The sequence below is a fragment of the Notechis scutatus genome, chromosome 2 (genome assembly GCF_049901735.1).
Source record: "Notechis scutatus isolate UNSWTSFEM ecotype Mainland chromosome 2, rNotScu1.2, whole genome shotgun sequence".
Taxonomy (NCBI): Eukaryota; Metazoa; Chordata; class Lepidosauria; order Squamata; family Elapidae; genus Notechis; species Notechis scutatus.
Window position 1 is genome coordinate 137,665,393 of NC_142010.1, and position 26,694 is coordinate 137,692,086.

At 39.4% G+C, this 26,694-nt stretch overlaps 1 protein-coding gene across 3 annotated transcripts in view; it reads left to right on the forward strand.

The window, feature by feature from the left end:
- Nucleotides 1-26,694, forward strand: part of GALNT6 (polypeptide N-acetylgalactosaminyltransferase 6) — a 76,820-nt gene that overhangs the window by 46,809 nt on the left and 3,317 nt on the right. For all 3 annotated transcript variants that reach the window (XM_026677354.2, XM_026677358.2, XM_087956338.1), the window contains exons 4-10: nucleotides 4,515-4,664; nucleotides 6,886-7,120; nucleotides 12,978-13,095; nucleotides 16,653-16,853; nucleotides 17,401-17,532; nucleotides 18,070-18,171; nucleotides 25,497-25,649. In XM_026677354.2, the coding sequence (XP_026533139.1) occupies nucleotides 4,515-4,664; nucleotides 6,886-7,120; nucleotides 12,978-13,095; nucleotides 16,653-16,853; nucleotides 17,401-17,532; nucleotides 18,070-18,171; nucleotides 25,497-25,649 (1,091 nt within the window). The remainder of the gene's footprint in view (nucleotides 1-4,514; nucleotides 4,665-6,885; nucleotides 7,121-12,977; nucleotides 13,096-16,652; nucleotides 16,854-17,400; nucleotides 17,533-18,069; nucleotides 18,172-25,496; nucleotides 25,650-26,694) is intronic.

Here is a 26,694-nt window from a genome sequence, read left to right on the forward strand (position 1 = left end):
GGTTGCAGTATTTCAAGTATGGTCTTACCAATGCAGTATAAAGTAGTACTATCACTTCACATGGTCTTGAAACTATCCCTCTGTTAATGCAGCCTAGGAGTGCATTGATATTTTTTGGGGCCAGCTTTTTGTACCAGATTAGTTCTCCAGCTGAGTCTTGGGCTTGGTGCACATATACAGATTTACTGTTCTCCGTCACATTCTCAACATCAGAATTTTGGGAGGAAGAGCAGCATTTTCCTTGAGCAATAGAGGAAAGGATACCTAAATTATGACTTCCAGACATCTTGGAATGCCTGACACAGCATTCTGAGCAGGAATTGTTGATACTTGTAGACAAAGGTCTATTGAGTTCTTCAAACATAAAAGACTTGTGTTCCTCTTTGAATCTTGTAGTGTTGTAATATAGAGATGCCTAGATGGATTATAAGTTGCTTTGCAAGCATTAACTCTCACCCCATTTGAATAAGCAGTTGCCTATCATTTTCTTCCTTAGCTGGGAATTTTCTTAACAAAAGGCCTTGCTTGCTTTGAATTGCTTTGAGCAAATATTCAGGATCATTAACTCTTTCCTGTTCTCATCTTAAGCTAACAACAGAACAGAAGGCAGGGCCAATGCTTAAGAAAAGAGTGTTTATTAGTTAAGTAAAAGAGAGAGAGGTTTGCTATCTTTTTTGTTGTCTGTTATTTAGGCTGCATATATATATATACACAGGGAAATTTCAAGGTCAGTTTTGACCTAATTGCTCAGGAAATGTTACAATCAATTACAATTTAACTAGAGTTTTAATTAATATAAAGAACAAGTAAACTACCATTACTAATAATTCTTTTTAATATATATTTTAATACAGATAACTTACACTTATTGGGCTATTTTATTTAGATTTTTAATTGCTATTAGGCTCTGAAAACACACATGCACTCATACACAGACAGAAAACATCCCTATCTATCTGATTTTAGGCTTCCTCACTATAAATATTATGTTCTCCTGATAATAATATTTTTATCCTCCTTTTCCTGCGAAGTGTAAAACACAGTTTTGCTCTCACTCACTGCCTTTATGCTAACAGTCCAGGTAAAGTACAGATCTAAGGCAGGAATGGGATTCAAATTTTTTAACAACCAGTTCTGTGGGCGTGGCTTAAGTGGTGGTCATATGACTGGGTGGACATGGCTTGGTGGTCATGTTATTGCCTGTGGGTGGCCAACTCAATATCACTTACATCGAGGCACGCACCTCCTCGCCTGGCCTCTCATGACTGTGGGGATGCTGCAACAGTCAAAAGTGTGAAAAACAGTCATAAGTCACTTTTTTCAGTGCCATTGTAACTTTGAATGATCACTCCACACAAGCAAAGTACCAGCAAAGGAGGGGGAAAAAACTCCAGAGAAGTTCCAGAGACAGGAAGTCTAGTCCTGCCAAGAATGTAATAAGGGTTAACGGAAAGGCAGTTTCTGTAAGCAACACCAGAATGTTTCCTCCCTTCCTTCCTTACAGGATTAGGCCAGTAATTTCTTCTAACAACCGGTTCTCCGAACTGCTCAGAATGTTAACAAATGGTTCTAGCGAATAAGTGCGAACCGGTAGAATCCCACCCCTGATCTAAGGCCTTTATTGCTGTTCCTTCCTATTATTTGTTATCTTAAAACCAGATTTATATTGGGTAATCTTCAAATAGAGGGCTTGTCAAGAACAAGACACCACCATACCATTCTATCCACACTGAAGAATGAAATAAAAGTTTTAGCCCATTACCCTGCACATAATCTGTGAATTTTAAAGAGAATGAACTTCGTTAAAAAAACCTCTGGTTTAATGTGGGGAGACAATAATTCACTTGGCCACCTAGTTAACCTAGTAACAATTTTTATTGTTGAGGCTGTAGTAAGCTATTCTTTCTGGTATCTCCAAAGACTTCAGAGTTAGTGGGAGAGATTGTTTGTTTGTATATATGTGACTGTAAGAAGACTACTACCTCAGCTACTTTGACTGAAAGTTGCTTCTATTTTATAGTTGCCATTTTCCAATTCCATGCTGTCATTTCCTGCCCTCTTCCTCTTCTGTACCACTATTATACCCTTCAGATTCACAGCAGACTCCTTCAGGGTGGCTGCAATTTACAAAGCTAACAATCTCTCCCCACAGAGACTTGAACTGCTTCCTGCCCACAGGTTGCACCTGCCACCAAAAGTCTGGTCAGAGTAATTCTAAATAAGGACTTAGCTTTGATGCTAAGAGAGGCTGGGTTAAGAGTGGGCGGTTGAGAGAAACACAGAGCGTTCCCTTTTTTTTGTTCCCTGATAAATAAATAGGGTTCTGCAATTAATGCAAGTAATTGGATACTGACAGGCAAGGTATTCAACATCGTTTCCCCCCACCCACCACCCCAATCTTGATCCCTCCAAATATGTTAGACTCCAACTCAGGGGTGGGATTCAAATTTTTAACAACCAGTTCTATGGGCGTGGCTTAGTTGGTGGGTGTGGCTTGGTGGTCATGTTATTGGCTGGGCATGGTCAACTTAACATCACTCACATCAAGGCACGCATCTCCTCACCTGGCCTCTCATGACTGTGGGGATGCTACAACAGTCGTAAGTGTGAAAAATGGTCATAAGTCACTTTTTTCAGTGCCATTGTAACTTTGAATAGTCACTCCACACAAGCAAAGTACCAGCAAAGGAGGGGGAAAAAAACTCCAGAGAAGTTCCTGAGACAGGAAGTCTAGTCCTGCCAAGAATGTAATAAGGGCTAACGGAGAGGCAGTTTCTGTAAGCAACACCAGAATGTTTCCTTCCTGCCTTCCTTAGAGGATTAGGCCAGTAATTTCTTCTAACTGATTCTCCGAACTGCTTAGAATGTTAACAAACGGTTCTAGCGAATAGGTGCGAACTGGTAGAATCCCACCCCTGCTCCAACTCCCATTACTGGATGTACTCTGAGGGCACCTAGTGAAGGAAAGGAGCCTGTAACTCTCAAATATTAGCATAAGAAAGGACATCATTGAGAATTAAGCATTGAATAACAAACCGCACAAAAGTGAATTAAAATTAAACGTTGAATAACAAACTGCACCAAGGGTAATAACAATTCTGGGCGATGATTTATTTCCCTGGCTGTTCTAGGTCTAAGCATTTCATGCAATGTTGACATGGGAAAGTATACTGATCAAAAAAGCAGAATGCACTGAGTAAGAAAGCAGGTATTAATCAGAAAGGGGTGGGGTGGGAAAATAGGTGATTTTGTACAGATGCCTAAAAGTTTATCTAAGTACTTCTGTTGTTCTGTTGCTTAGCACTAATTTCAGGAGTGTATACAAGGCAATTCTTATCGCTACCCACCCACTCTTCAAACAAATGATAATATTTTTAATTCACTTTTGAGTTCTTAAAAAATGTGGCCTTGCCGCACTTGTAGTCTATAGTGAACAAGGTTGCAAAACAGTTCCAATATGTTCTGAGCTGCTAGCTGCAGACCAGTGATTTGAAAACATTTTCCAAATAATGGGTAAGAAATTTGGGCAATGGGCAGATATAAAATTTAACATTTAATCAATTGCTACCAGTGGTGTGTTCCCCATTCTTGGATAGCAAGAATCAAAGCATGTCTGGAATACAGCAAACTCTTCTACAGCATAATCTTGGCTGTTTTTGTTTGAAAGTACAGCAACCTGCTTTGAGGTATAAATGTAAATAAGTATGTATGTATTTGTGTGGTTGAGAATGACTTTCAATGATCATAGTATGCTTTTATTTTCCTGCCCGAATGAGTATAAAACCACACTCTTTGACTGGTAAAGACTGTATTTTTCTTCATCTTCACTATCTTTTCCTAGTCCCAACTTCTCTTTTTTCCCCCGAGCCTTTCATTTCTCTAATCATCATATTTTATTTCATAAGTATTTTTTTAGTTCTTAAGCTTGTTTCCAAGTAAAAAGTAAACTTGTGAAATTAAAAACCAGAGTTTAAATTGATCCCCCAGAGGAATGAGAATCGGACTCCCATTGTCACCAGACTCTTGAGCATCATATCCCACTGACTAACTGACCAACTGACTAACTGTCTGCCCATCTCCCTCATAAAGGGACTCTGGGTAGTGTACAATAAAATATTAAAACATAGAAACAAAAGTTCAAAAGAGGCAAAGATTATTAAAAACACTGTTAAAAATTAATTAAAAGGCAAAGAGAGGGCTTTCAGGGCAACCACCACCCCATGGCTGCATGCTCCTATGTGAACCAGAAGCAAGGCCCCACTGCCATGTTTTCATACCTTTCTGAAAGGCCAAGAGATTGGAGCCATGCCTCACCTCAGGGGGAGAGTGTAGCACACAAAGTGGGAGACAAAGGCAGAGAAGGCTCTCTTCCTGGACCCTGCCAGTCAAAATTATTTAACTGACAGAGACTGCAACATATTTTCTCTGCCTGGCCGAGTGTGATGGGACAGTGTAATGGTACAAAGACAGTTCCTTAGGTAACCTGTCCTCGTGTTTGATGAATTCTCTTTCAGACTACTTGAAAGATGATTTGGACAACTATGTGAAGCAATTGCAGATAGTCAGAGTTGTTCGGCAGTTGGAGAGAAAGGGCTTAATAACTGCCCGATTACTTGGTGCCAGTGTTGCCAAGGGTGATGTCCTCACTTTCTTGGATGCTCATTGTAAGTAATAAATCTCTTTACTGATAAAGTTTGCCTTTTTTTCCCCTTTGGCATGCTGTGCCAGTTCATAAATGTGTATGCGTTAATTCAGTGTCTCTCAACATGTCTTAGAGTTGCCAAGGTTGAGAATCACTCCATTAATTGATTGCTCTACATCTTGGGTTGGTTCACAGAACCATATATGCCCTTTGATCAATCTCCATCCATTAATGAGCATCCCAGGCATTGAATGGGTATGGCAGACTTAATGCTACCGATTCTTATTGTTGTGTCAAACATAATAACTTCAGTGAAATCAAACAATTGGATGCCGCTTGAATGACCTAATCAACAGACTGTACTAAAAATGCTATTTTTTGTTCAAGATGTTAAGGCAATAAAACTGCATCCAACATGCCCAGATGTAGGTTGGATGCATCATCATTCAATATTTCATTACAAAGGAAATGAAGTAGAGTTGCTAGGAGTTGGGCACCTATGCATTCAATGCATTTATTTAATGTACATACAAGTGTCTCTGTCCTGGAGGCATGTTCTGATTCTCTTGTATAGAGTATGTGGTATAAAAAAATCCTTAGATAAATTTGATTCCCAGAATGTTCAGTAAATTTACTTCAGCCATTTGTGCCTCCATTTTTAGACCTTATATGATTGTTTCCCTCCATGGTTCTATTTTTGTTCATTTTGTCAAATTTTGCAGATTACTTAATGGCTCAATTTCTTTGGAAGATAGACTCAAGAGTCAGAAGGATATTGACAGACTTTAGCATTGAGCCCTATCCAATAAGATGCAGTACAGTGACAAAGTAAGGTCCCCTACTTACGCAGGGAAAACCAGATGCATAGGCACAGAACAGGCAATACCTAGCTCAACAGTAGTGCCTGTGAAAGGGATCTTGATGTCCTGGTGGACTACTGCTTAAGTATGAATCAGCAGTGTGCTACAGCTGCCAAAAAACCCAACAGAGTCCTTGGCTGCATCAACAGAGGGATAGCATCAAGTCAGACCGCATTTGAAATACTACACCCGGTTCTGGTTACCGCCATTCAAAAAGGATGCTAAGGCCCTAGCAAGAGTGCAGAGAAGAGCAAGAAGGATGATAATGGGTCTGGAGGCTAAATCATACAATTAACAGCTAAGGGAACTAAGTATGTTTAGTCTAATGAGGAGAAGGTTTAGGGGAGATCTGATAGTAGTCTTCCAATACTAGAAGGGCTGTCATAGGGAAGAGGGCATCAATTTATTCTCCAAAGCACCTGAGGGCAGGACAAGAAGCAATGGATGGAAGTTCATCAGAGGGAGATCCAACCTGGAAATAAGGAGGAATTTCCTGACAGAACAATTAATCAGTGAAACGGCTTGCTTCCTCGAGTTATTGATGCTCTATCGCTGGAGGTTTTCAAGAAATGATTGGACAACTATGGTATTTGTCCAGGATAGTATAAGGACGCTTGCCTTGGATAGGGACAGAATAGGGATAGGGATAGACGGCTCCACGGTCCCTTCCAGTCCTATGATTCTATAATTCTATGTATTGAGATTGACATCTGGACACATTAATAATACAAGTTTTCTTGACAGCAATATGGAAGTGCTTTGACATTGTGTTTTTCTGGGAAGGCATTTTTTATTTGTCCAACTAGCCTATGGCCCAGGTAATTCCCAAACTGTCTACAATCCAAATACCAGCCAGATTTGATCCTGGGAAGGTTCTGAGCCCAGAAAAAATCAGGTGTCCTCATCTTGCAAATGTTAAGGCATAAATATTGAAGTTTTTTAAAAGAAAATTGGGGGTCCGTATGACTTTCCATGGGTAAGAAAGTGAACATTATGGGAGAAATGTTTTCAGAGAAGCAGTTCCTGAGCATCAGGTACCTCTGAAAAACCCTGAAAGGTAGAAGTGACCGCAGCAACTGTCAGGTGCAAAGAAAGAACCAGGAATAGGAGTTTAGTCCAAAGCACTTCAAGTTTGTTCCATGCTACCTATACACAAGAATCTGATCTACTAATGGTCAAGGTAAATTGGTGCTAGATAAAAGTAAATGGAATTCAAGAGGGCCTGGTCTTAGGTCTCTTGTGGGAGCATAGGGACTTCAAACTGATGATGCATTTGACTCCTCCCTTGGGCTCAGCCTGGTCATCTCCTACAACAGCAGCATTTGAAAATAGGCATTTATTTTTGCAGAGATGGTGTAGCAATTCCTGTTTCTTTTTCCTCAGGTGAATGTTTCCATGGATGGTTAGAGCCTCTCCTATCGCGCATTGCTGAAGAGCCCACTGCTGTGGTCAGTCCAGATATCACCACCATTGACTTGAACACCTTTGAATTTTCAAAGCCTATCCAATATGGGAAGCAGCACAGTCGGGGAAACTTTGATTGGAGTCTCACTTTTGGCTGGGAGGCTATCCCTCAACACGAGAAGCAGAGAAGAAAAGATGAGACTTACCCAATCAAGTAGGTTCAAGCTGAAAATTTGATACCATTGTTAATGTGTCTGGGGAATTGATGGGTGGGAAGAGATTGCATTAAAAAAAACGCACAGTTTCCCAAAGCATAGATTTCAGTTTTGGAAATCCTGAAATCAACTATATCCCATTTTTTTTCTCTTTACATCCCACTGTTGAATTTTAGTCATGAAATAAAAATCACAGTATTTCTGTTTTTGACAGAAATTGGGAGTTTGGGGTTTTGCCTGGATCTTGGATCTCTTAGTCCAATCTTCTCTAAACTGGTTGCCATCCAGATGGGTGGGCTTCAACTCCTAAAATTCTCACCATGGTGACTGGAATTGTGTCAGCCTGAACATCTGGAGCAAGTCCTCAGATTGAAAAAGGCATCGGTGCCGTTGGCTCTGATAGGCAAGATGGATCGCAAAACAAATTCAATAACTAAATAAATGAAATATACTAAAACGGTCACTTAATAGGAATGAGACATAGATGTTGAGGCACATTCCTGAAGAGTTAGCCAAGGAAATACATCTAGATGACACAGCGTTTCCTGTTAAAGTAGCATCTGTATGGAATCAAATGGAAGAGAATATCTGAAGGTCTGCACTAAGATATTCTTCTCATCTTCGAATCAAAGTGGAAGGGATTGCTTTCTCTCCATTGTGCTCGAAGTGGTTACCTTAGACCAGTGGTGGCTAACCTTTTTGGGCTCTTGTGCCAAAAATTGTGCGCATACTTGCACGCTCGCAGTCGCGTGCCAGCACCCAGAAGGCAATGCGCCCCCCCATGCCCTCTACGCATGTGCGTGCAATCCCCACCCACCCATCCCATGCCACCCCCTTACCTGCACTGTGCCTCACAGCTGATTTTTGTCTGGTTTGAGGCCTTTCTCGGCCTCCCAAAGGCTCGAGGAAAGCTTCTGCAGGCTTCTGCAGGCTTTGCAGGCCATTTTGTTACTTCTGGTATTTTCGGAAAAACAGAAGTGATGAAACAGGGTTAACTTTCAGCCTGCAGAAGCCTTCCTCAAGCCTTTGGGAGGCCGAAAAAGGCCGCAAACCCACTGAAAATCAGCTGTGAGGTGCACACATGCGCAGTGAGGTAAGTTTGCCTGCAGTTCACGTGCCGGCACAAATGGCTCTGCGTGCCACCTGTGGCACATGTGCCATAGGTTCGCCATCACGGCCTTAGACTGTTGTCTTTCCCAAAGTTCAGAGTAGCGATGTGAGGAAACCATTATATGCCTGAAGCCTGTAGGTTTAGCCTTCGTTATTGGGTAACTGGATCTGTGCTGATGTTTAATACTTTACAAAACATGGATATAGTATCATAAATTACAGTGACAGCTTGTACTTACAGGTATTGTATTTACTGCTCCCATTTAAAAACCAGAAAGGGCCTCCCCTGGCATCCCATGAGCCAAGCCTAATTAGGCAGAATAATCATTTTTCTTCTCCAGTTGAAAGGAAACAAGAACAATGCCACAGGCAAGAACGAACCATTAGGCTACCTCTCAAAAGACAGATAAGGAATATCAAAGAAAGAAAGTTTTTCTAACTTTTACCACCTTTGCCCTGCACTTCTAAGGAGTAGTTGAAACCCTTGATGTGGCAGAAAAATCAGAAATAATTCAGGAAACCACAATTTAACCATGTTTCATACTTCATGGTAAACCATAGTTCCAATAAATAAACTAGTAACAAATAGTGAATTACTGCCCTAAAAACAATGGCTTATTCCTTGTTCCTGTTTGCACATTGCACTAAACTGCAAAGAAAACATGTACTTTCTGCTAAAGCCAGTTAGGAAGCTTTAATGAACAATCCAGAGGTGTATCTTGCAGCATTTTCCCATACTAAAGCTCCTGAAAAGCCCAAACTTTTTCAAGCGCCTTTCTTACTGATCTTTGATCTGTCATGGCTGAACTCTGCCTATAGAAATGCTTATTTAATAGTTTAAGCTGGCTGCCAAGGTGGGGGTGAGGGGATGGGATGCAGCCTCCTCCTTGAACTCTTGAGCGAAGGGAGGTCATGATGTGCTTCATTCCCACAAACGAAAGAAGTTATTGAATCTCTTCAGGCTCCAGTCAGGTCTTGCTGCTCGGTGAAAGTTCTCATGAAGAAGATAATTGTTTCCTTGAACCTTTCACTGTTTATCTTAAATTCAGTCATTCCAATGCCTTACAAATGCCTGCTTGCATTTTTAAATTCTGGCCATATATTTAGTCTTAACAAAACATAACAAAGGGGTCTGCCGCTTGCATTGTAACAATAGATTTGGGTTGAGCAGGAACAGGACAGATGCATTCAGCTGGGACCCATTTTAGCAGCAGCACTAAGGTTTAGTGTCCTTAGCAAGTCCTGTTCCATTCCCCAGGCCTCCTCTATCCCCCTCTCCCTGCCCCTGGCTTTCTTCTGTTGAAGCCCAGAGAAGGAAACTAGAATTATCCATGTCTACTTGTAAAGTAACTTGAATCCCTTGATATATTCCAAATTTAGGGTAACCCTGATGTAGCCAGAGTTCCCCCAAGTTCAGCTATGATGAAGAATTCAGATTAGTTTAAGAAGGAAATAGTTCAAAGTTACTACAGCACTGAAAAAAGTGACTTATTTTTCACACTTATGACTCTTGCAGCATCTCCATGGTCACATCATGATTTACATTTGGATACTTGACAGCTGACTCACATTTACGACGGCTGCAGTGTCCCAAAGTCATGTTGATCCTCTTTGGCAATCTTTTGACAAGCAAAGTCCATGGGGAAGCCAGATTCACTTAACAAGTGTGTTACTAACTTAAGAACTGCAGCGATTCAATGTGGCGAGAAAAATTGTAAAATAGGGCAAAGCTCACTTAACAAATTTCTCACTTAGCAACATACATTTTGGGCTCAAATTGTGATTGTAAGTTGAGGACTAGTCTCCTTAGCTCATTGAGCTGATCGAATTCACTCTAGCCTTATTTCCAGAACTTTTGTAAAAAGTTACATGCTTGTTTTTTGGTTCGATTCCATGAACCGTCCGAAGTTCCATCTGTCAAGTAATGGATCCTTTTCTGCTCTCCAGTGCCTGGACAATATATATCCATATTTGAGCAGCAGGAGCTATTTCAGAACTTTGCTTTTGAGTTTGGTTTACTTTAAATATTTTATGTGAAAACACTTATCTCTGCAAGTGTACCAGGCATAGTTTGTTATCTTTCATTTTTCATCTGTAGGCTGTAGTTAAACAGCTCTTATTTCACGTGCTTGAAAAAACCACTTTATGGAACTGAAACTGGGATCAAATCCTTTAAATGGTAGTTTAAAATCTAGATGTATTCTCAAAGCCGTTTTAGCATCCTCTCAATGTAATGCAAATATATATATATATATACACAATTTTTAAGGCTTGTTTAGAACCTTTATAGTTCATATAGCGAATATTAATGACACAAATATTACTGCTAAACAGTTAAAAGATATATCTGCTAAGTATCACAGCTCCTCTTGCAAAGGAATTTTAAGAGCTATAGCCTTGTAAGATGCTAGAAATTTCTCCTTTCATTTTTAGAATCTCTTGTAGCTAATTAAATTAGGATTAAATTTAAAAAAGGTTTGCAGTACTAATAACCACCTTCTAAGACTGCTTCTGCACTCTTCCCCCATACCACATCATCAGAAAAAGAAAAGAAAAAAGAACTGGAGTGATTTATCTCCCAGGTGTCATTGGGTACAGTACAAGGTTTGTAAACTGCCTGTGAGACCCACACTTCCTTGAGAGACAATGACAGGTCCTTCCCCCCCCCCCTGCCTGTATCAAAGCAGGATAATAAGGGCTGTGACATGAAAGAACCAAGGTTTATTCCTCCCTCTTTCAAACTCTGCCAGCCCCTTGACTCTCTTAGCAGTGGACAACTGAAAAGTCATTAAGGTAACCAGCCTCTCCACTTCTTAAAGCTTGAGGTGACCTTGAAATTCATGGTGCCAGCCATTCGATACCGGCTTGGCCCTCCTCCCTTCCAAGAGGGAGACAAAATCCTGTTCCTTTGGCCTCAAGTACAGCTCTTCTTTGTGCAGAGGTCAAACAGGAGGCTGTTCTGTCTCAATGAAAGAGGCACAGAGATTCCTTTTTGTTATTGCTTACGGAGAAAGAGAGAGAGAGAGAGACATTGGCAACTTGGCTTTTCAGCAGCTCCTAATCTCCTCTACAACAGAAGCTGCAACAGAGGGCCGGTTTCAGAGAAAACTTTGCTGAAGCTAGTTTCTGGTGCCAGTCTCAGCTTTACTTTTCCTTAAGACAAACGAACATGCAAGCAAGGACAAGGAGTTCTGGGTTATCTAATAATGAAAGTAGTGCAATTGGCAAAACTCTATCCGCAAATACTCTTATTTGTGCCCAGCCTGTGCAGTAATGGTACCCAAGGATAAATAGAGGCCCTATGTCTGCCTCTGAAGGGCCATCCTTGAAGCTCTTAAGGAATGTGATCCATCCCAAACACGGTGGTTATTTCTTGTTTTTGGATGCAGTTAATCAAGAACATGCCTCAAATTATCAGGTTTGAGTCCTGTCCCGTTCCCTCCCCCACAATCAGTCTCATCTAATTCTGGAATTAGCAGCTGCTGTCTTGTCAGCAAGTGTTTGAACTACCAGGCAAAATGTTTTGGGCAAAAAGTGGCAGGAGGGATGAGGGAAGAACATGTTTGTGTGAACATTTACAACACACATGCACAGTCACGCATATTGACTTCATTGCATTTGTTTAGATTTCATATGTACAGTCCTGATTTTTGAACAATACAGTGATTTATATTAAATAAAAATTGGTGTACACGCATCAGTTTGGTTTGGATTTTTTGGTTTTGTTTTTAAAAAGTTGTAGATGATACTGCTGTCTAAAAACTTTTCAGAGAATAGGAGTGAAAGGGTTGCCTCTCACCCCCGCAGTACACATAATTTATTTGTTCTTTTAAGTAAAGCTTTACCATTCAGATAGGCGTGATTTGTGATTCTTGACTCTTTTGATAACTGGATCAGGAAATTGTGGGTACTGTTTGGGGAGGGTGTGCGTTAGTTTAATGCTTTTATTTTATTTTTAAAATTCCATTTTTATGCTTCCTTTTATATCAAAGATGCTTTACACATAATGTAGAAAACTAAGATTTTTAGGATACTTGGTAGAGGACTAGAAAATACATGGAGGGTCAGCTTTTTGGATAATCAGTGGGAAAATAGTAAAATGGAAAATATTCACATATTTTGAATATTCAAATATTCCAGTCATCTTCACATCTTTTGCAATATTTTTTTCCTTTTAAAAAAACATGAAACAGAGGGGGCGTGCATAAGCGCACCAACGTGCCTACCGTCCCTGTCCTATTGTTTCTCTTATTCTTCTTTTATTTTTCTTATATGTACCCATTTCATGTATTCACAACTATGTATACACTTATACTTATTATCTTGTAAACAATTGGCAAATCAAATAAATAAATAAAGAGTAGTGTAGTAAAAGCCTGAGATCACTTCTCAAAGGCTGCTTCAGTACAAGGGAGTTTGAAAATTGCCTTTGATATAGTGCAGAAAAAGCCTTGCCTTCCGATTTATGTGATCTGCTTTGATCACGGCTTGAGAAGTTCTCCAGAAGTCATTGCCAATATCTTCCAGCTTCTTTCTGCATTGCCTGTGCTAAGCAGAGACACTAGAAATTCAAGAATATCTAAAGTGCCATACAATACTTTCCCCTGCTTTAGCTGTTGTATCCTAGTTTGAGCTTTCCTTGACACTTCACTCAGAAATGTCAGAGAGAGTGAAGACTTCAGTTCAGAGAGAAGATTTCAGTTTTCCATAATTCCCTTTCATAATATTTCTATGCTTCTTTTGCAGGACTCCTACATTTGCCGGTGGTCTCTTTGCCATTTCCAAGTCCTATTTTCAACATATTGGCTCCTATGATGATCAGATGGAAATCTGGGGAGGGGAAAATGTAGAGATGTCTTTTCGGGTAAGAAAGAAAGCTACAAAATATTCCTTGGAAGTAGAGCTATCTTTTGATATAACTTTTTTTAAAGGTGGGGGAGCTAAGCAGTTCTCTGAAAAAAAGCTATCTTTAAAGAGTAGGTGAGAACTAATAGATTGTATTAGTCCTAGTGAAAATTTTGGGCTCCACATGTCAAAATTTTGGAAAATGCCTGACTCTACAGGCATGTCACACACCTTGCATCCCCGAACAAAAGATATTCATTTATTTTTAAAAAATGCATTCCAATCTTGAGTGGTGATGCTAAGTATTGTATAGCAGGGGTCGCCATCCTTTTGGACCTCAGGGACCACCAAACTCATAATTTTAAATCCCGGGGACCACTAATATAAATTTTGACTGACAGTGGCTTGCTGACATTGGTGGGAGGGAGGGAGGGAGGGAGAGAGAGAGGGAGAGAGAGAGAGAGAGAGAGAGATCTGATCTAATCTCTCTCTCTCTCTCTCTCTCACACACACACACACACACAAACACACAGAGGCAGGGGTGGGATTCAAATTTCTTAACAAGCTGTTCTGTGGCATGGCCTAATTTGTGGGGTGGCTTGGCGGTCATGTGACTGGCTGGGCATGGCTTGTATGTAAATATAATAAATATGTAAATATTGAATTTTTTATTTTAAAAAAGCAACTTTTACCCAAAATCAGGCAAAGTAGGCAGGCAGATTGAGTTGCTCACATCACAGATTCAAAAATGGGCTGCGTAAGCGATGGGCAAGTGCCCATGAAGCTCCACTCGCACGAGTGGTGGGCCCTTGTGATCACACGTGAACTCCACTTGTGCTAGCGGAGTGCAAATGGAGATTCATGCGCAAGTGGAGGGCGCTTGTGCTCGTGCATGAAACTCCCCTCATGCGAGCAGAGGACGCTCGTGTGTGAAGCTCCATTCACGCATAGCTTGATTGGAACTGTGCAGGCGTGCATGTGCCTGCCACTCACACACCTCTCCCGCTCTTCGTTGGCACAGACCGCCAAGGGAGAAAAGGTTGGGAACCACTGCTTCAAATGGGCCTACAAAGTTATTGCCATGTTTCTTCACATAAGTGTTATTTCTACTCTGTTATGATTTAGGTTGTATTTACAACCTAATGCTTAAAACGTGTGAACGTGGTGTCAAGTAATAACAGTATCGTGTAACCTAGCAGTGCATAGAATTAGTTGCAGTAAATTGAAAAGTCATGATAGATCAACCTGGGATTGATTACATAGATTTGATGCACATTATCCTAGCTCTGTGCTTTCAAAATGGAATGGAGTTATGTGATAGTAGTCGCAATCATAGCAGAAGAAAGTCATATTAAAGAAACCAGTAAAAAGAAAGTAAAGGGGAGAAAATAGAAGTAGTAAAGGAAGAAAGTTTTTAAAAGGAAGTAAAGAAAGTAGAAGTAGTAAACAAAGTAGTAAAATTTAAGAAATGGCTCTGTTGCTATAGAAACAAAACATGACATGGTTTGGAGGCTGACTAACTACTTCTTTGTATTTGGATTCTCCGTTCCGACTGTCCATCTGGGAGTAAAACTTTCATTTGCTGTCCAATCCCGGGACAGTGATCACAGTGCAGGTGCAAAGATGCCGCAGCATTGGTTCTTAAACTGTTTGGCCCAATTACCCCTTTTCCTCCTTTCAAATCATTACTCCCCCCCCCCAAAAAAAAACAGAACCCACATCCTGCTGTTTTACACAAGCATCTTGACAGCAGCAGTCCCAAATTGGATCCTCAGCTTAGAAACAAGCAATTAGAAATGGTTCTCTTACCCCCAGGATTCTCCACAATTACTCCCAGTTTAAGGGATCAACTGATTCTGAGATACAGTGAATTATAATTTGTTTCTCTAAGTATGTATACCAAATTTGATCATAATGTACGCATCAACTGCAATTTTTTAAAAAAATCGTAGTATTGTTAGAAAATTATAAAAGTATCTGGGAAAATTCAAGCATCATCTATTTTACTATTGATATTGTGAAGAAGAAATTGAACTAAGGATCTACAGAAGTTTTTTTCCCCAATATTTTGCAGTGCAGATGCTTTGTTGATAACTTTGCACATAAAGATTTTTTTAAATGTTAAAAGCGAGGTCTTAAATGCTGTGTAGAATGCCACCCTGTGGCAAAAAATATAAGAAACAGGAATACTGTTTTTTTTTTTTTAATGTGAGGCTAAGAACCTCTGGTCTGAGTTGCAATTTCCTGTAACTACCTGAAACAAATATAAGTTTTTCTACCTTCAGTAGGTACCTTTAAAATGGGACAGTCGTCTCAGATTAAATAAAACTACAGAAATACAAAAATACTTTTGTTTTGCTTTTGTCTAACTAAAGTTGGGCATAATGTTAAATTCAAGGTCACATTCCATCCAGGTTAATGCATGTGTTTGTGTATTTTTTTCTGCTTTGCTTTTGCTCTGATGACATTTTGTTACCCAGTATTAAAAATATTATTATTAATAATAATAATAAGACAAACCCAACCCTAGCAGAGAACATGTTTTGCAAGACCAAGAATGGCAGAGAACTAGAGTCCTTAAGCATGAGTGTAATCTCAAGGCACAGACATGAACTTGCCTTGCAAGCCTTGCTTGTGGCGTGTTCAAAATTGATACCAAGTTTTTTTTAATGTGTCAGAGGTAAAATTATTTATTACACATTTAGCATATGCCTTAATTCATAAATGTATTACTAATTAAATTACATAAGTTAGATTTTTGTCCTGGTCCTCAGTGACTAAGAATGGCTCCCAGATGGAAAAGATTATTTTGTTTATCAACATAGTATTACCAGTATTTATCCAATCCAGTTGCAGGTCGAGTAAATCTTTAACTAAAGCCACCTCTCTGAGATGCAGATTCTTTGGAGAGTGGTCCATTCTCAGTTGAACCAGTCCCAAGTTTTGGTCAGAGAAAATTGGGGTATTGCATTTCCTCAGACTTGAATACTATTGATCTTGGGAGCTCCTTTATTTTCTGGGGCAGGACTCCAGTTTACCTTTTGAAAGGACCACTCTCTTTTAAAGCATGGGAAAAACTGAAATCAGACATGAAAGATATAGACCTTTTCTCCTTAAGATATTGCCTGCAACACAACTGCCACCCCATCTTCCTAAGAAGATGCTCTTTCGTGGTGGCATGGTGGATAGAATGCAGTATTGCAGCCTAATTCTTCCCACTGCCCAGGAGTTCGATCTTGACCGGTTCAAGGTTGATTCAGCCTTCCATCCTTCCAAGGTCAGTAAAACGAGGACCCAGATTGTTGGCGGCAATATGCTGACTTTGTAAACTACTTAGAGAGGGCTATAAAGCGCAATAAAGTGGCATATAAATGCTATTGCTACTTGATGGCTGCTTCTATCCTGAAGGAGCCTGATTTTAGGCAGCTGGAATCTGATCCTGATTCCTGTTTTAAAAAGAAAAGATGTGCAAATTTCACATCTTATGTCCTTCGCCTGGCTCCAACATTCAGTGTATGAGTTTGTTGTTTTATCGTGGTTTGAATGGCATTCTTCCCCTCTGCCTTGCATCCTCAGGTTTGGCAGTGTGGAGGCCAGCTGGAGATAATCCCCTGCTCCGTAGTCGGCCATGTGTTCCGTTCCAAGAGTCCACACACCTTCCCCAAAGGGACTCAAGTCATTTCTAGGAATCAAGTGCGCTTGGCAGAAGTCTGGATGGATGACTATAAGGAAATCTTCTATAGAAGGAACCAGCAGGCCTCCCAGATGGCCAGAGAGGTATGAAGTACTTTCCTTGAGAACTACTTCCCTTAATGTACAAAATCTTTAGGTCTTGTCTTTACATTCTATATATTTGATTTAATGGATTCTGTTTCCTCTAAATAAAGACAAGATTCTCCAGCAGAATTGCTGGGAACCTTACTAAAAGAATAGAAATTTTAGAGCATTTTCCAATTATTATTTCAATGACTTAGACACTCTGAGGTGACCTTATTTCTAGAACCAGAGTGACTGGGAAGAGATACAAAAACAGATCCATTGATAGATTATAAAATCGAGTTTTGGCTTTATTCTCAAGGACCTGCAAGATCTAATGAAGGAGAGAAACTTGGAGGATCTCAGGTGTAGAGTGTTCCATATCTGAAAGTAATCCTAGAAATCAAATTCTATCTGGAACTGTCTCAGATTTAATCTATGGATTAAATAAATTAAAGAATAAAGACAGTGAAGACCTTTAGTTATTCTAGTAAACAAATTGAAAATGGCCCGGTTGTTTGCTTTATGTGATTCTTTTTTAAAAATGCATGTGTTATGGCTTTATTAGAAAACATACGGAGACCTCAGTGAGCGACTGCAGCTGAAGGAACAGTTACATTGCAAAAATTTCACTTGGTACCTACAAACTGTTTACCCTGAGATCTTCATTCCAGACCTCACACCAGCTTTCTATGGAGCGGTAAGTGAAAATACAATTTATCAAGATAACCTATAGAAATAACAGGGTGTCTGGATGAATAAAATCACTACAATTATGCGAGCATCTAGTAATATCAAGCACACTGAAGTCAAAAAGAACATTAGAAGTGAATACATCAAGAGAATGAAGAAGATCTCTAAAGTTGTTGGAGAATTGCAACCCAATCTCTGGGAACTAAATCTGATACATTCATTGGGGTGGGTGTATTATAAATTCACTCACAAACTGGCTTACAGTTGATTGAAAGACCTAAGGAAACAAATCTATCCTTATTTGGCTCTGCATTTCCCATTCAAGCTGTCTTGCCATTGACTGATTACTTGAATGTTCATAAATATTGTAATTCCCAATTGAGGCCAATTGAGCTCAGAAGGGAGATAAAAGTGTACATATGTTTAGAAAAAGAATGCAACATTAAAACAACACTTTTGTTTAAGCTGTTTAGCTAAAACCCGAAGCTTTGTATGGGTGTTCTGTTAATATGCTTCTAATTTTATTAAATCTATTCCACTACAGATTAGAAATGAAGGTGCCCAGCAGTGCCTGGATGTTGGAGAAAACAACCATGGTGGAAAACCTTTAATTTTGTATCCCTGTCATGGGATGGGAGGCAACCAGGTATGGGCTTCATGAAAATGCTCCCATCCTTATCTCTCCTCCTGCAAACATTGAATCCAGGTTATACCTTTCAAAAAGAGGAAAGAAGTAAAGAATCTTTGCTGAAATTAGAATGATTGCAGGAAGCAAAAGTATTCTATACTTTTATGGAGAAAGTATTAGAACATAGATTAATACTATAACTAGAACATAGAAAAATGAAAAATAGATGTAAAGAATCATAATATTGAAGCTGCTTGGAAAAGTGAAGAAAGGATTGTGCTGCAAAGAGCCATGGAAGCATTGGGAGTTACAGTAATAGGAAATATTAAAATTTATGAGTAGAAGTTGCTATGAACGAATGGCAGTTGCAAAAATGTGGATGAGAGATTATATACCACAAAAAAGATAATTTTAAGAACAATGACAATAAGCTGCACTGATTAAAAGAGCAGATGAAATGGAGACAGATACGATTAAAAAATTGTTTTAGAAGAGGGCTAAATAATGAATATTCAGCAGATGAAATTTCAGCTAAAGGGAAGAAAGTATTTTGACTGACGTAAGGGAATAAGTATGTGTGTGTGTGTGTGTGTGTGTGTGTGTGTGTGTGTGTGTGTGTGTATGTATATATATATATATATATATATATATATATATATATATATATATATATATATATATATATATATATATATATATATATATCTATGGTGTTCGGCTTGGTTCGGGTATTTTCCCATGTCATTGTAGTTCTTTTAAAGTTGTAGCAACGTTTCAGCAGAATCTCATCTGCCATCATCAGGCTTCTGTATTGTGTCCGTCTGTGGTTCAGACTTTTAAAGTGGTTTCAGATTTAAATTTGGGGCAGCCTATTGCTGTGCCAGAATGGTTTTTTCTTCATCCTGATTGGTTGGGAGTCTTGGTCTGTGTTTATTGGTCTCGGAGTTTGCTGTGTTCTGCTTGATGGGTGTCTCTGATATCTTCTGTCTGTTTTTTGGCTCTTTTTGTATCTTGATTGGCTGGCAGCATTGTGTTACTTTAATGGAGGCCTTTAGTGCAGCTTGGCTTCGGGTAAATGGACGGCTATCATTAGTTAGGAAGCTGGGTTTCATCTGGGTGCCTGGTTGGGGTGTGTTTGAGCTGGAGGTATCAGGGGGGATCTGTTTGTGCCCAGGTGTTTGCCTGGCTTGTGGTGTGGAGATTTTTTTGTTTGTGAGTGCAGGCTTCCAAATGATTGACAGCCTGGTGGAATCATCTCTTCTGTTCATGCTTTCTGGTCTTTTTTCAATCTCCATGGCTTCTCTGATGACTCTGTGGCTAGGGTTTTCCATAGTGGCCAGGGTTTTGGTGCCATTGAAGTTGATGCTATGACCTGTAGCTTCCATGTGTTGGACTAGTGAGGAAGTGTGTTCCAGCTTTTTGACTGCATTTTTGTGTTCATCCAGGCGGGTACTTATTCTTCTATTGGTCTGTCCAATGTATGTGGCCGGGCATGATGCACAGGGGACTTCGATATGCCTTGGTTTTCCAGGTCAATTTTATCTTTGGGGTTGCTAAGGATGGCTGCTATTTTTCTGTCTGTTTTGAAGGCAGTCCTGATGTGATGTCTGTGTAGTACCTTACTAATTTTGTCTGTAGTACCTCTTATGTAGGGCAGGACAGCTGTTCCATAGGTCTGTTCATCTTCTGGGTCTCTATTATGTTTCAGTGTGTTTTTGTGGATCAAGCTGGTGATTTTGCTTTTGTGGAAGCCGTTGGCTGTCAGTACTTTAGTCAGGGTGCATAGTTCAGTCTTAATGTGTGTCTTGTCTGCCAGGCGTTTGGTTCTGGTAATTAGTGTTTTAGCCACGGAGTTTATCTGTGCTGGGTGGTGGTGGGATTGGGCGTTGAGGTAGCGGTTGGTGTGTGTTGTCTTCTGGTATATGGTGTGTCCTAGTGTGCCATCTGTTTTTTTGTAGATTAGTACATCTAGGAATGGTAGTTGTTTGTTTGTTTCTGTTTCCATGGTGAACTTGATTTTGGGGTGTGCGCTGTTTAGTTGTGTTAGGAAATTGTTTAGGTTTTCTTGTCCATGGGGCCAAATCACGAATGTGTCATCGATGTATCTTAACCATAGTTTGGGTTTGAGGATGGCATTGGCCAGGGCTCTGGATTCGAATTCTTCCATGAACAGGTTAGCAATGACAGGTGACAGTGGTGATCCCATGGGGGCTCCTTCTATTTGTTTGTATCTTTGTCCTTTGTATATGAAATATGTGTTGGTTAAGCAGTGTTCTGTTAGTTCCATGAGGTGTTTGGCTGGTTGGTATTTATTTTTGATGATTTCAAGGGTCTCTTTTATCGGGACTTGAGTGAATAGGGAAACCATGTCAAAACTTACAAGCAGATCTTCTTGCTCCACGTGTAGATCTTTGATCATTTCCAAGAAGTGGTATGAGTTTTGTACATGGGAAGCTGCTGTTTCAGCATGGGGCTGTAGCTCTTTTGCTAGGTGCTAGCTAAACAGAAGCCTGATGATGGCAGATGAGATTCTGCTGAAACATTGCTACAACTTTAAAAGAACTACAATGACGTGGGAAAATACCGAACATGAACACCATCACATGTAGCAAGAAAACTTAAAAAACAAATATATATATATATATATATATATATATATATATATATATATATATATATATATATATATATATATATATGTTTTCTTAAGTTTTCAGGGTACTTACATGTATGGTGTTCGGCTTGGTTCGGTATTTTCCCACGCCATTGTAGTTGTTCTTTTAAAGTTGTAGCAACGTTTCAGCAGAATCTCATCTGCCATCATCAGGCTTCTGTATTGTGTCCGTCTGTGAGTCAGACTTTTACAGTGGTTTCAGATTTGAATTTGGGGCAGCCATATATATGTGTGTGTGTGTGTGTGTGTGTGTGTGTGTGTGTGTGTGTGTGTGTTTTAAGTTTTGCTGGTACTTACATGTATGGTATTCAGCTTTGTTTGGGTATTTTCCCACGTCATTATAGTTGTGCTTTTAAAGTTGTAATGACGTGGGAAAATACCCGAACAAAGCTGAATACCATATATATATATATATATATATATATATATATATATATATATATGTGTGTGTGTGTGTGTGTGTGTGTGTGTGTGTGTGTGTGTGTATGTACCGTGTTTCTCATATAATAAGGCTGGGTCTTATTTTATTTTGAGCCCCGAAAAAATGGCTAGGCCATCTTTTCGGGGGTGACTTAATTCCTCCCCCTTGCATCTTCGGGCGGGCGGTGACGGCTTGGATGTTGACCTCGGCGTTGGTGGGGCACTTCGTATCGGGGTCAACGCAGGCAGCACCATATCCGGGTGTGCAACAAAAGTACTTCCTAACGGCAAGCCCCCCCACCATTCCCCCCCATTTCGCATGTTTTAATATAGGCCTTAATTTGGGGGGAGGGGCTTAATTTCATTTCATGCCTATAAAACATGCTGGGACTTCCTATTGGGGGAGGCCGTATTGTTGGAGAAACAGGGTATGTGTATATATGTAGATAGATAGATAGATAGATAGATAGATAGATAGATAGAGAGAGAGAGAGAGAGAGAGAGAGAGAGAATAATAAAAGAGAGAGAAAGAGAGATGGACACAGAGAGAAAAGAAAGTATGAAAAAACCCTCCTGCCCCCAAGAAAGTGAGTTCCCACCATCATCATGGCAAGTATAAACAATTCCATGATCTCTTCACCTCCTTTTAGCTAACAAATATACAATTCTTCATCCCATAATAACCCGTCTCTAATAGGCAAATCAGTCTTTTTCAAACAATTGCCAGTAAAAGATCTAAACAAATCTCTGGGATTTTAACATTAATATATTTTAAACTCCACATTCTATATCTCAATCATAACATCCCATTTAAAGGGTATAAAATGGTCCCAATATCATAATGTAAACAAAATTTAAAAACCCAAATTTAACATGACAAAAAGAAACCATTTCTCCTTTATAAAAAGACAAGCTCCCATACACAATTTATCAACTTGTCCTGTTCAAATATACATGAGATATCTCCACTTTAAATTATAAACACACCCACATTTCAAAATAAAAAGTAATCCCTTTATCCTAATATAAACAAAAAAAACTAAAATATAATGTACCAGTGAGGAATAATTTCTCTTTTAAAAAGACAAGTTCTTCAAACTTTCTTAGTTTAAATTTTAAAAAAGCAGTTAAATGCAAGGCCAGTTTATGTAGTATAAAGTTAGTATTTTGTAAAGTAACTGGGGAAAAAACTTTTACATCATAATAAATGTAACTAAATCCAGCATAACATGCTTTTCCAATTAAATTATCAGTAAATCCAGAAAGAGCCACCCAAAATAAAAACATATCCCATTTTATCCCTAGTTGAATAAATCAATTAGGGTAATCCTTTTTCTTTTATACAGGGCAGCCTTTCTGTGTAAGCCATTCAGATGGTTTTTGATCCATGTTATAAATTTCTTTACTTCTTTAACTGCTTTATAAATCCAACAAAAGGACATTAGTCCAACTGTTCTCTGGAATTATCATTTTCATATCCTTCATTTTTAAATCCTCATCTAGTTTTTACTTTATATCTGATGACAAATTTTATTCAGTGTTTCATATTTTCCTTAAATTTTGCTGCATATTTTATTCTGTAACATCTCTATTTAGGAACAAAGCATTCCCAAGAAGGCACAACAGATGACATGATTGAATCAAATTCATGAGGCAGGTTCCTGTGTGCTTCCTTAAAGATGTGTACTTAAACGCCATTATAAATTTCTTGTCTTATTATGTCCACAATGTCAAAAACATTTTTTCTACAAGCATACATTATTTAAAAAATAAAGATCTTAATATTCAAAGTACAATAACTCCAATATTTATCCAACCGTTCTGATTGATTTTCGTAGTCTCCCATCTCCTCATTCTAAGGAAGTGGTTGCAGGTCCAGAGAATTCTGGATAAGATGTATTATCTGGATCCCTTCCAGTCAGAATTCAGACCCAGATATAGGGTAGAAATTGCATTGGTCACACTTTTGGATGATTTCTGGCAGAGCGGGATGGGTATCCTGCTTAGGGAGATTCTCAGTCATCCAGGTCATGGTTGTCCCAAAGGTGATTTTTCAAGAGGCAACTGGACTTTTTTTTTCTTTTTTTCAAAATTTTTGTTTTATTTATATAACATGTAAAAATTCAATTTCAATCAAATAGTGTCTTGTTTGGGTACAATTATTTTTAGGAAATCATAATCAAAATGTTTGCAATAATGCTCATCACAATGATATTAATTCTATAATAATGATATTTTAAAATAAATATTTTAAAACAAATACAAATTGAGGGGGGGAGAAATACTCAGTTCCTTCTTTTTCCTTAATTGTGAGTGTTAATCTGTCCATTTCTGCACATTCTAATATTTTTTTAATTATACTCTCATCTGTCAGGATCTCTTCGCTTTTCCATTATTGTGCAAATACTAAATGAAGCTTCTTAGATGAGAAGCAAAACGTCTTTAAAGAATAACAAGAAAGTCCAGTTGCCTCCTGAAAAAACACCTTTGGGACCTGATTCTTTTTAACTTCTGGGCAGTCTTTGATATCATTGATCATGGTTTCCATTTGGATCAGTTTTGGGAACTGAGGATGGAGGGGGGCACAGTTTTGTGCTGGTTCATCTCCTTCCTCCAAGACTTGTCCCAATCAGTGTTGATCAGGAGTGGGAAGTCCAGCTCACGGTAGTCAAGGCTGGGTATCAGGGCATGAGTGATTGACCAAAGGGCCTTCCAGCTGGTGCAACACATGGAGCTGTGCAAAGAATGGTCAAAGCTGCCACTTGCCCCTTACTCTTTAAAAAGAAGCTTAGTTCAAGAGAAGCTCAGATAGTGCACCATTCCTGAATGGAAAAGTCTTATCCAAGAGTTTAAATGAAATTCCCTGGGTCCATGAGACCCTAATATCCACAACCATTCAGTCTTGGTAGGATTGATTTGGAATCAGTTCCATTCCACCCAGCCCTGCCCAGCCTCTAAGTGTTGGGATAAGAACTCAACAACAACCTTGCTCTTGTTTATAAGATTAAGTTTCTGTCCATTTTTTTTATTAGTGGGAATTTGAAATGTCAGAAAGACATAAAAGTAAGCTGAAAGGGTTATTTAAGAAGCTTGTTTGTCCAACAAGAGTTCAGCTCAAAGATGGATGAATGTGGCCTGAACACAATAGGAAGTAATCAGTTCAGGCACTGCTCGACTTATGACCACAATTGATCCTAACATTTCTGTTGCTAAGTGAGACAGTTGTTAAGTGAATTTTACCCTAATTTATGACTTTTCTTTTCCCAGTTGTTAAATGAATCACTGCAGTTGTTAAGTTAGTAACATAGTTGTTAAGTGAAACTGGCTTCCCTGTTGACTTTGCTTGTCAGAAAGTCACAAAAGGTGATGACATGACCCTGGGAGACTGCAAACATCTTAAATATGAGTCAATTGCCAAGTGTCTGAATTTTGGTCACATGACTATGGGGGATGATGCAGCGATCATAAGTTTTTAAGTTCTATTGTAACTTTGAAGAGTCACTAAATTAAGTGCTGTGACTCAAGAACTACTTGTATAAAAGAAGTATGTGGGGAAGCTTGGTCATATATAGGCAAGGAATAAGTAGCTATCTGAAGGAAAAGCAAATGAGTTGAAAAAAAATAGAGAGCTGAAAAAGTGGTAATTGGATGGAGTTTATGAGAGAGAGAGAGGGAGAGGGAGATGGACAGCGGGGTGGAGTCTAAAGAATTGATGGGTTTCAAAGACCAGTTATTGTGCAGGGTACCAAGATGTCTGACTGCCTGGACAGCGTTTATTCTGTTATACCATTTTTACAAGCAAGGAACAGTAGCATAGATACAGCATTTGGATTGGAGAATAGATCCCACATGGGTGAGACCTCCCATCCCCATTGGTACAAACCCCCAACCAATCCTTAAGAATAGTGGTGATGTTAGTAAAATGAGATCATCTATAAGTCGGGGACTTTCCACCTTCACCAAGATAAGTAAAGAGATCATGCAAGTAGCAAAAGAGGCCCATATAGGCATCAGACACTGCAGTTTGCTGCTAGCATCTAGCGCCATCTATAAGATCTCAGTAGCTACTACAAAGAATGAAAAGCAACATAAGAAATATATGGAGATGAGATGATTTGTGAAGACAGAAAATGTAATGAATAAAGTTGGTGTACTGAAGTACGGTATTAAAATCTCCTTTAGAAAAAATACTAATATTTTTGGCCTTGTTTCTAATAGTGAAAGCTTCTTATCCCTGTTTTGCTTTTAGTATTTTGAATATACATCCCAGCGAGATCTGCGACACAACATTGGCAAGCAGCTCTGCCTCCGAGCCAAGAAAGGGGCCGTTGAGTTGGGAGACTGTCATTATACAGGGAAACACTCCCGAGTGCCAGAAAATGAAGAATGGGAACGGACACATGTGAGTTTAATCTGTGAATTTACAGACAAATATGCTGTTCTTTAAGCCATCTCTTTCCAGATCAGTTATTTCTACCTGCAGCCAACCTCACTTTACATGTCAGCCAAATATCTCTTACTGTAGACACACACACACACACATACACACTCAAACATGACAAAGTTCAGAATATAATGCCTTTCCTGCTAAGGAATCTATTAACACATCTGGTTGCTAAAAATGTACCGACAATTAAAAATACAATTTCGGAGTCCGTTTTGAAGGTCCCTATTTGCATTACTCGGCTCTTTTTTCAAAAGAAAATCTGAAGCAAGAGTAGCATATGAGTTAGGCTGGTGATAATAAGAATTTAAGGAAATACCTGATGGCAAAGATGATGAGTTCAATCTCTGCTACAAAGATGTGGCTATGTCAAAAGGCTTGAGAATCTGAGGGAAATGAAATTTACTGACATGGCTTACATTGCTTGTAACATTGAAGATACTCTTTCCTAGTCTGTTTATTAATAGGGTTGCTTTCGTTATGGTACTTTTGTAATGTTTGCTTTTTTTTAAAAAATATCCCACCTTCTTTACATTCAGTTTTTTTTATGTGCCGCTCAGAGTCCTGTTTGTGAGATGGGCAGGTATATGCAAAGGAAGGAAGGAAGGAAGGAAGGAAGGAAGGAAGGAAGGAAGGAAGGGAGGAAGGAAGGAAGGAAGGAAGGAAGGAAGGAAGGAAGGATGGCAGGCAGGCAGGCAGGCAGGCAGGCAGGCAGGCAGGCAGGCAGGCTGGAGGGAAGGGAAGGGAAGGAAGGAAGGATGGAAGGAAGGATGGCAGGCAGGCAGGCAGGCAGGCTGGAGGGAAGGGAAGGGAAGGGAAGGGAAGGGAAGGAAGGAAGGAAGGAAGGAAGGAAGGAAGGAAGGAAGGAAGGAAGGATGGCAGGCAGGCAGGCAGGCAGGCTGGAGGGAAGGGAAGGAAGGAAGGAAGGAAGGATGGCAGGCAGGGAAGGGGAAAGAAGGAAGGAAGGAAGGAACGAAGGAAGGAAGGAAGGAAGGAAGGAAGG